Here is a 10,370-nt window from a genome sequence, read left to right as displayed (position 1 = left end):
TGAGATACTGGCTGCCTAAATAAATGAATGAATGGATGGTGTCTGAGTGCATGTATTAATTCCGAGTCCTCTCTCCCAGTCACGGATAACCACCAACTGGGGAGAGAGTTTCATTAATGAATGAATTAATTAATGTTCTCGTTCAATTCAGCTGCACTTCAATAAAATCGTATAATAGTGAAAACATGCTGCAAAATCTGATACCTTGTAGACTTACGCAAAGAAAGCCTCATTCCACTACCCACCGGAGTTTATTTTCAGCATTTATTATCATCATCAAGCCTGTGGTAGGCAGGCTGACTATTTGGCAGCAATTCAGAAAGTGTGCAGCTCATTAGCAGTGGGCATGTTGAAAATCCACAGCCAGTTTTCAGTCATTTGACCGGGTCAGGAAGGGAATGAATGAAGCCCCAATCTAGCGGCGAGGATGGGATTTATGCCGGATGCCGAAGCCTGTCACACGCCTTTGCAGCAATGATTAATGACTGACAGATGAAATGAGATGGTATTGGAGAGTGTTGCCGGAATGAAAAATGACAGGGAAAACCGGAGTACCCGGAGAAAAACCACTTTTTCCAGCACAAATCTCACATGGAGTGACCAGGATTTGAACCACGGAACCCAGCGGTGAGAGGCCGGCGTGCTGCTGCCTGAGCCACGGAGGCTTCTTATAGACATGTTATTATTATAACAATAGAAGAGCATGTACAAAATAAACATCCTCAATAATAATATAATAATTATTCTTTTTATTATTTTACGTCCCACTAACTACTTTCTTGGGGTTTGGAGACGCCGATGTGCCGGAATTTTGTCCTGCAGGAGTTATTTTACGTGCCCGTAAATCTACCGACACGAGGCTGACGTATTTGAGCAGCTTCATATATCACCAAACTAAGCCAGGATCGAACCTGTCAAAATGGGCTCGGAACGCCAGCACTCTACCGTCCGAGCTACTCAGCCCGGCCCTCAAAAATAGAGGTGATGTTCAAAAATTAATGAGGCCTTTGCGTTAATTTGTATTATCACCTCCGGTACGTCAACCTACGTGTACCTAAGTCTTGACTACCTATTGGTCACCATTATCTGAACTCTGGTGTGGGAGAGGAAGCGTGTTTGTACGGGCAGGCAGTCTGCAGTTGGATGAAGGTGATTTATGTGGTATCGTCATTGCTGCACTTTTCATTCTCGACATTACAAGTAAGTCAGTCTCTCTTATTCATTACAGTATCTTCTATCCGAATTCCTTGTCATACAAGGACTACAATTTTGTTAATCCCAAGTTTTTAAAGTAAACTTGTTAGTATTAAATAATAGTCGAGAAAGAACAGAATCTGGACTTGGAAGTACTGTAAGGGATAAAACACATAAATGTGAAGAGGCTGTTCTTGATCAGTACGATTTCTACTACAGTGCGCTTTGTCTCAACTTCTTCATTAGGAGATTTGTATTGTGTTGTTTTAAACCCTACATTTCAATCTATTTTCTCTAAATTCAACTCAACTTATATTGTTTTCTCTCTCTCTCTCTCTCTCTCTCTCTCTCTCTCTCTCTGTGTGTGTGTGTGTGTGTGTGTGTGTGTGTGTGTGTGTGAATTTCTAGCCGTGAATATGGTATTCAGTCATTGAGATATAATTGATCATGTGATATTTTGCTGTTAATTAAACCAATGATATTCACTGACGTTTTCTGCGACGTTCGTAAGTGTATACTGTGCAATGGGTGAAATTGGAGCAGTAAATTTATAAAAATAAATTTGTACTTTTTAATCCGTTACCGGTACTAATGCTACAGTTATCTAAATCAAATTTCTCCTGCGATATTACTGATATTCAAGACTGTTGATGGGTTGATTGTATCTTGTGGGGGTCACTGTAAGTACCTAGGAATTAATAATAAGGAAAGATCTTCAAAGGGGTTAATCATATCAACGATGTTGTAAATAATATGTTACAGATATCTTCATAATGGTTATGAGGGTATTTAAGGGGTGTAAAGGAGAGGGCGTATTATACTCTGGTAAGACCCCAATTAGAATATGGTTTCAGTGTATGGGACCCCCACACGATTACTTGATATGAGAATTGTAAAAGATTTTAACGAAAGCAGTAAGATTGATTCTAGGTGATTTCCGACAAAGTAGTGTTTCGAAAATGGTGCGAACTTTGGACTGTGAACTCTTCGTAGTAAGGATATGAGATGCTCGACTAAGTGGAATGTTCCGAGCTGTCAGTGGAGGTATGGCGTGGAATAATATTAATATACTAATAGGCTGGAGGAAAATGTTCGATAAATTCAAAGTTCTTTGAAATCATTTAAGAAAATAGTAGGTTAAGAATTTATAGGGAATCTGGCACCTAGGCGACAGCCCTAAATGCGGATCAACGATGATTGATATTGATTGAATATATTAAAGTCTTTAATTACATTCTTGTATAGGTACTGTAGCTTGCTGAAGAGCTTTCTAAATGCCGATTATGGTGCAGTCGGTTAGTCATCCTGTTCCCAATAGGGTGGTTTCGATCCCTGCTGAGGTAGGTGGTAACTGAAGGCCGTAAAATGGGACAATTCCGTGCCGGTTTTTTTTTTTTTTGGCACTTTTATACTTTACACTTCGGCGTTGCTTAAAACCTACCCAAATCGGAGAACGTTAGATAACATTTCACAGGTTTCTGAATGACAGTTTTGCGGAATGCAAATTGTTTTTCTATGATCCAACAACTATTTATGGTGTGTGTGTGTGTGTGTGTGTTTGTGATTTAATTTGGAGAATCTATATTCTCTGACAATATGTGGCGAATATTTTGGTCCAAATACCGTAACTGATAAGTGCGGAACGGGATGGGGATGTGATAGGAATGTCACACAGCTTTACACAAAGGTAGTCGCGATTCAAATCCCAGTCAACGTTAGTGGGATTTTTGAAGTGAAAGTCCACGTCCCTAAAGTTTGGATTTACTGAGCGAGTTGGCTGCGGGGTTCAGGCCACGGAGCTGCGAACTTGCATTCGGGAGGTGGTGAGTTCGAACTCCGCTGTTGGCAGCTCCGACGATTGTTTTCCCATTTTTACACCAGGAAAATGCTGTTACTGTACCTCAAAGCCGTAGTCTCTTCCTTCCCAGTCCTATCCCGTTGTCGCCATGAGACCCTGTTTTGAGTCGGTGCAATATAAAAATACAAATACCGTTAACTGGGTTGACTTTGCTCCTCTTTAAGGAGTAATTTTCATCTTCTGTCTGAAATGAGAGCCACATTATCAAAGGAAATTATATTATTTCGTAAATGTGTAATAAAGTACCAAATCCGGACAAAAAATTCCCGAGTACAGTATAATAGTGTAAAGGAGAGCTGATAAGTGTCTGTTCAATAAGCATTTCGTAATTACTCTAGTCATTATATAAAGAACCTATCAAGAACTTGGTCGGCTTGACCATAAACTGGTGATACTTTTAATGGCATATAGCAGTTGAGATGCTCTAGTGCCCAAATTCTAGCTTATTGGTAACCTATACCGTAGTAGGCCTACTTAAATTAAGTTTTTTAAAATATCATGCCAACCTAGTTTTTCATTCAAAGATGTTTTATTATAGTACGCATAGTTGTATAAATACTGTACCGGTAATGAAAAATAAACTATTAATTAGCATAATCAAGCAATGGAAAGAAAAAAGGTATGGAACAGTTTCCATGTGGGTCAATGAAAGTAAAGAATAGCAGTTTGCACAGAATATATCTGAGAAAACTAACCCAATGCACAAACTTGCTGATTTAACCTATACCCCTTGCCGCAACAGCCCCAAAGGGCCTTAGCCTACCAAGCGACCACTGCTCAGTCTGAAGGCCTGAATATTATGAGGTGTCGTGTGGTCAGCACGACGAATCCTCTCGGCCGTTATGCTTGGCTTTCTAGACCGGGGCCGCCATCTCACAGTCAGACAGCTTCTCAATTGTAATCACGTAAACTGAGAGGACTTCGAACCAGCCCTCAGATCCAGGTAAAAAATCCCTAACCTGGCCGGGAATCGAACCTGGGGCCTCCGGGTAAGAAGCAGGCACGCAACCCCTACACCGCGGGGCCAGCTTACCTAACCTATACATTTCTAAGAACGATCTTGCACAGAGGTCATTGTTGATTCATACTTTTGGCATAGTACACTATACCAATATCAGAAATAAAAAAATAATCACAGTCTATACTACAGTACTGTGTAGACTGTTGCCAGGAGGCCTACGACATTTTCCAGAGATGACTAAAGCATTCACTCAGTTTCAAACCAGTGCGTTGTTTGTACGTAAAGGCATTCATATTATTATTATAATGCTATTGTTTTTACGTCCCACTAACTACTTCGACGGTTTTCGGAGGTGCCGAGGTGCCAGCATTTTGTCCCATGAGAGTTCTTCAGTAAATCTACCGACACGAGGCTGACGTATTCGAGCACCTTCAAATACCACCGAACTGAGCCAGGTTCGAACATGCCAAGTTGGGGGTCAGAAAGCCAGCGCCACAACAGCCTGAGCCACTCGGCCCGACTAAAGGCATTCCGTCATATGGAAGTTAAATACCGGTACCGTATTTCTCCGAATCCAAGACGACGTTTTTCTCCTTTGTGATATGGAAAAATCAAGGGCCGACTTGCATTCGTGGCCTAAGAGTAACGAACACTATTGTACCACGGTAACCACGCTACTTCCCTTCACACCCCGCGCGCACGTACAAAACTCGTTGGCCTTCTTAATCCACGTCTTTATTAAGCCTATACATCACTAGCCGCGGCAACCGATTGTACAGTGCCTCCGTGTAACGTCGCTGGTTCTTGGAAAATAGCGAAGCGATAATGACATCTACTAGCCTCTACAAAGCGTTTATCAACTCGAAGAATTGCATCAAAATATTATTCTCTTGAGCTAACTGCAAGGTCGACCATAATGCACTTCCGAGCCCTAGCAGCGCAGGAAATGTCATTCGAATTGGAATAGCAAGGACGGCGACCCTTCTAATTCATAGAAAAGCCGCGACTACTCAGTGCCAGAGTTATATAACGCGTCTGCTGTACCTGACGCTTACGTTAGTAAAAGTAACTTAACAGTTTTATAGACAGTAGGAACATTTTCGTGATGAATCATCGTGTTGTTGAGACACGCGGAACAGGTATTGTTGGCAAATTTTCAACGGGTTCTCGTCGATATTACGATGCCAATTTTAAGTTAAAATGGTTATCAAACACGCGGAAATGAAGAATTGTTCAGCCGCAAGAAAGTACAGCATAACTAAAGCCAATATTCGGCGTTAGCTTGAAGACAAAGATAGCTTAAAAATACGTAGGTACTCTACAAAAAATGTATTCAGTGGCCCGCAACACGGGCGCTTTAAAATCGAAGATGAAATTGTGAAGTATGTGCGCGGAAAAAAAAAAAAAAAAAAAAAAAAAAAAAAAACGCAAGGGTAGAATGGCCACAACAAGGCGCACAAAACTCGTTGCCCTTCAACGTCCGCGTCTTTATACATCGCTAGCCGCTGAAGCCGGCCGAAGCCGGCAAGCGAGACGTGCGTCTAGCGACAGCCGGTTGTACCTTACGCTTGGTGAAAGTACGGTAACAAGTTTTAGACAACAGGAATATTTTCGCGGTGGATCGTTGTATCGTAGAGAAGAGTGGACCAGGTATTGCCGGCAAATGTTTAATGGATTCTCGTCGATATTACAGTACGATGCCAATTACAAGTAAATAGTTATTAAACACGCGGAAATAAAGAATTGTGCGGCCACAATAAAATACGGCATTGGTATGAAGACAAAGATAGTCCAAAAATGCGTGGGTACTGTACAAGCAAGGCATTTAATAGTCCGCAACAAAGACCCTTTAAAGAATTCGAACATGAAATTGTGAGGTATGTGCCTGAAAAACGCGTGGTCGGAACCTCCAACAAGGTCGCACAAAAGGCGTGTTCCCTTTGATTTGATCATATAATTCTTTTCTTTTTCAGAAAGCTGGCCTTGCTCAAAATCATTTCTGATTTCTTGAAAGTGGAAAAGTGTTGCTTTGTACGTTCTATTGAGTAATATGATCACTGATAATTAATATTTTTGTTTTTTCAATATGTTAATTCATAGCTGAAGGATGTCAAATAACAACCAAAACATTTACTATTATACTGGGTGGTCCACCAGCCCCTTGCAATCTAGTTTTATGCATCCCTTGACATTTACTATAATTCTGAAAGACATCAGTCCCTCTCCCTAAACCAGGGTAGTATAATGAGATGTGTGTTTACAGGCTAGAAGACAGCAGGAATCATGAGTGCCACTATTAATTTATTATGGGTACCTCGAATGAACCCATAAAACGAGTACAGATATGCAGAACACGTACTTTAAAACAGGAGGTGGACGTACAGACCGGGAGCAGGGTACTGTATAAGCTGGAAAGTGGGCACTGTAGGTCAAGTATTGCAGTAGCTCACATAGCTAGCACACGGTAGGATGTGTGATAGTTAGCAGTGCTTGAGAGTTAGAAGGCTCAAGTCCCATGCAAGTGGTTTTTTTTTTTTTTTAAAGCCAGTTGCCTGGCATATGGCAAGGTTGTATTGTGCTTTGTAAAATAGAAGAAAAGCAACATAAATCAGACTACCTACATACTTTTACAAAGCACAACTTGAAAAACTCTTCTTTGCCTGGAAGGAGGGTTGTATTGACTGACGTTTATAGTGTGTTGCGTAGTTTCCCCTCTTCAAGCATAAGCAGTAGTCAGCCAACATCGCTACATTCCACCATCCCTCGTATCTTCTTTCCATTTCCTTTATTTGTTGGTCTTCTTGATGACCTGCATTTTTTTTTTTTTTAATGATATCAGCAAGCACATCCACGGTGGTGTGTACTATTTCTTGCCTGCAGCAAATAAAAACATGTACAGAACACTCAGCGCCATGACAAGCTAACTGCCCTTTCACTAATGTTCACTGAAATGGACCTTCTTGAAGACCTGCAAAGTAAAGATTTCTGCAGTGTCATCATAGAGAAACTTCATCAGAAAGGCGATAGAAGAATTGCACTTTCTTACAAGTCAGGGAAATAGTCGAGATGATTGTTCAAGAAAAGGAGTTTGCAACTCATGTTGCAGCTGAGAGCTTGAAATCATTTTAACATATTCTTTACAACTGTCTTATAGTTCACATCTTTTAAGTTTCCAAAAATTTATAGATTACATCTCTGAAAGCACACTGTGCCTGACGTTCAGCATCATTCATAGTGCCCAAAATTGCAGTGTTCTTCATAAGGAGCCTAATCTATAGTCCACCGAGCTCGATAGCTGCAGTCGCTTAAGTGCGGCCAGTATCAGGTATTCGGGAGATAGTGGGTTCAAGCCCCACTGTTGGCAGCCCTGAAGATGGTTTTCTGTGGTTTCCCATTTTTCCAACAGGCAAATGCTGGGGCTGTAACTTAAGGCCACGACCGCTTCCTTCCCAGTCCCATCGTCCCCATAAGACCTATCTGTGTCGGTGCGACGTAAAGCCAATAGCATTTTAAAAAAATCTACAGTCCATCGAATACCCCCTCTTTTAGCTTCTGACAAGAGTGGAAACCTTTGATTTAAATACTCAAAGCACATGTCACTTTTGTCCAGTGCGTTTACAAATTGCTTAATGATCCCTAGTTTGATATGCAAAGGGGTAAGTAGTTCTTTTAGGATCAACCAGACTAGCACAATATGTTTTTCCCTCCAGGAGTTAAACTTTCCCTGTTAGGCCACTCCTTCATTGTCCAATGCTTATCTTTACTTCCACTATCCCAATGACATAAAAGCATCCGGGAGATAGTAGGTTCGAATCCCACTATCGGCAGCCCTGAAGATGGTTTTCCGTGGTTTCCCATTTTCACACCAGGCAAATGCTGGGGCTGTACCTTAATTAAGGCCACGGCCGCTTCCTTCCAACTCCTAGGCCTTTCCTATCCCATCGTCGCTATAAGACCTATCTGTGTCGGTGCGACGTAAAGCCCTTAGCAAAAAAAAAAAAAAAAAAAAAAAAAAAAAAAAAATGACATAAAAAGCGAGGAAATTTTGTGTAACCTGCTTGTTGGCCTAATAAGATAGCGGTTACCTTTAGGTCAATAGAGTTAAACTAATGTATTATTAAGGTCCACCTTTTCAATACAAAATATACAGAGTTTAAATTACATAAATGATTAGGAACTAGTTTCAACCTAATATTAGGTCATCATCAGCCTAAAGCAAAATTAAAACATAAATACCGAAGAAATCAAACAAAGTAAAGACACATAAGGTCTCGTAAATGTACATACCATGTGAGATATTGAGAAAAGAATTAGAGACTTGCAGCACTATGTTAAAAAATAACTCCATGACAGAGATTCATAAAAAGTCCAGTGCGCATTAAAAAGATGTTAAAGATAGGAATCCTTGAGTTGCTGGATAAGGAGATTAGTATATGCTGCCTCGTTTAAGATGCTGTTATCCAACTGAAGAACAACTGAGCCGAAGTCACGTTGTTTATTTACGATTAAAGTCCAGTGCGCCGTACAGCATTAAAAAGTTGTTAGGGATGGAAATTTTTCAGTTGTAGATCAAGGAATTCAATATAGGCTTGCTCCTTAAATGTGCTGTTGTACATTTGAAGAACAACTGGGATGAAGTTACGTCGTTTTACAAGATATTCACAAATATAAAAACACATGGATGCTAGAAAGGCTCTTCTGTCTTTTGGAACTTGAAGGAAGGTAGTAACACTGCCTTTAGGCTTCTCTTCCACACATTGATAAATGAACACCAGTCATTACTATCTCAATTTTCACCACCAAACTGAAGAATTAAACCTGGTATGTCACAGTAATAAACTATCTGTTTTTCCATTTTGAAAGAAATGGAAGTTCTTCCTCTCAGGTTCTGTACCATCTAGAGACCACTGGTGCCAGCATTTTCTTTTCTTCAAATCTCAATCCCACAGTCTCACTCTTTTCCTTGGTAAGACATAAGTCCTGCATGAATTTGTTCAGCTCTACCTTAGTCCACATCTTTTAGTTGCTCTGGTGGCACTGGAAATGGAATATCTGAACTGTGTGGGACAGGCCTAAAAGCTGATTCTAAGCCTTTGGGATATTTTATATTTGATTTATTAACTTTGTTATACCCAATACATTGCACACACAGAAGTAGCAATCATCATAATTATTTTTTTGGTTCACACCAAATCATGGGAATTCCAAACAGCATGGATTTCTGTTTTCCACTAATCTACTGTCTTAGTTCTTCAAAACATGTTTTAGATAATAGTATGCTGCACACTATTTTGTCTTTATCTCCAAGCTTAACTTTGAAATATGCAAGGTACACTTTGTTAATAAAGGGTGTAATGTTATGTTTCTGCCTTTGTGACAAGTATGAACCTCATACATAACAGAAATTTTCTAGGTTGTTTACACACACACACACACACACACACACACACACACACACACAGTCTTCTTCGTGCTGCAGAGACTGAAGACATTATACTAACATATCACTATATATAGGCTAATGCTAAGGAACACTTAAAGCCCAGCTTTTATTACACTCTGACAATGAGAAAAGAAAGCCCACTGAAGACCATGGTGGTCCTATGCTAAGGTACATTTATCTAAGGGCTGTTTTTTATCTTTTCTTTTCCCTCAGATATTTTTATGAGCTAACATGTTTTGGCACTCTTCTCTTCAGTGCTATTAATGCTGATAGATTTATTACTTCCCTTCACCATGTTGGTCTTACGTTTTCAAATCACCCAACCCTCTGAGAATTTTGATCACATGACCAACCAAAGATAAAGAACTAAGGGTGAAATTAGTGTTTTGTTTCACAAAAATATTATCTGCGTAGGTTTGCTTTTTTCTATTTTTTACTATGAAATACACCAGAAAGTTTCCAAAGCATCAATAAATACATAAAATATAACATGAGGTTATATTTTATTTTCACCTAGGGTGTCTTACCTCCGTAGTATGTTTTTCCAGATAGTAAGTCATAATATGGTATTATGTAATCCACCAATTGTTATGACTGGAATTTTTTTGTATGTGATAAAATTATTTTCATATTTCCATAAATTTGCATAATACAGTATAAGAATTTTAGGGTATCTTTTTTATTGATATCTTGTACTTCAAATTCACATTAAATCTCAAACATCAATACATATAAAATACCTAATTACATAAAATCTGTACAAAGTATGGCAAAATGGTTGGTGTTTTCAAAATCAACACATGGTTTTACATATGAACCACCTATTGTCACCAAAACCAGGAAATCATTGCAGGCTGTGTTACTTTATCAACATCAGCGAGGATGTCCATGGTGGAGTGTACATCTCTTGCATG

At 39.7% G+C, this 10,370-nt stretch overlaps 1 protein-coding gene across 1 annotated transcript in view; it reads left to right on the top strand.

Moving 5' to 3' along the window:
- Positions 1–1,099: 1,099 nt before the first annotated feature.
- LOC137498896 (uncharacterized) overlaps positions 1,100–10,370 on the top strand; it is a 28,402-nt gene continuing 19,131 nt past the window's right edge. Inside the window, exon 1 of the mRNA XM_068226639.1 lies at positions 1,100–1,200. Coding sequence (XP_068082740.1) covers positions 1,157–1,200 — 44 coding nt within the window. The 5' untranslated portion in view covers positions 1,100–1,156. The remainder of the gene's footprint in view (positions 1,201–10,370) is intronic.

This window comes from Anabrus simplex, chromosome 3 (assembly GCF_040414725.1).
Source record: "Anabrus simplex isolate iqAnaSimp1 chromosome 3, ASM4041472v1, whole genome shotgun sequence".
NCBI lineage: Eukaryota > Metazoa > Arthropoda > Insecta > Orthoptera > Tettigoniidae > Anabrus > Anabrus simplex.
Note: the sequence above shows the minus strand (reverse complement) of the source record. Positions and strands in the feature narration are given on the sequence as shown.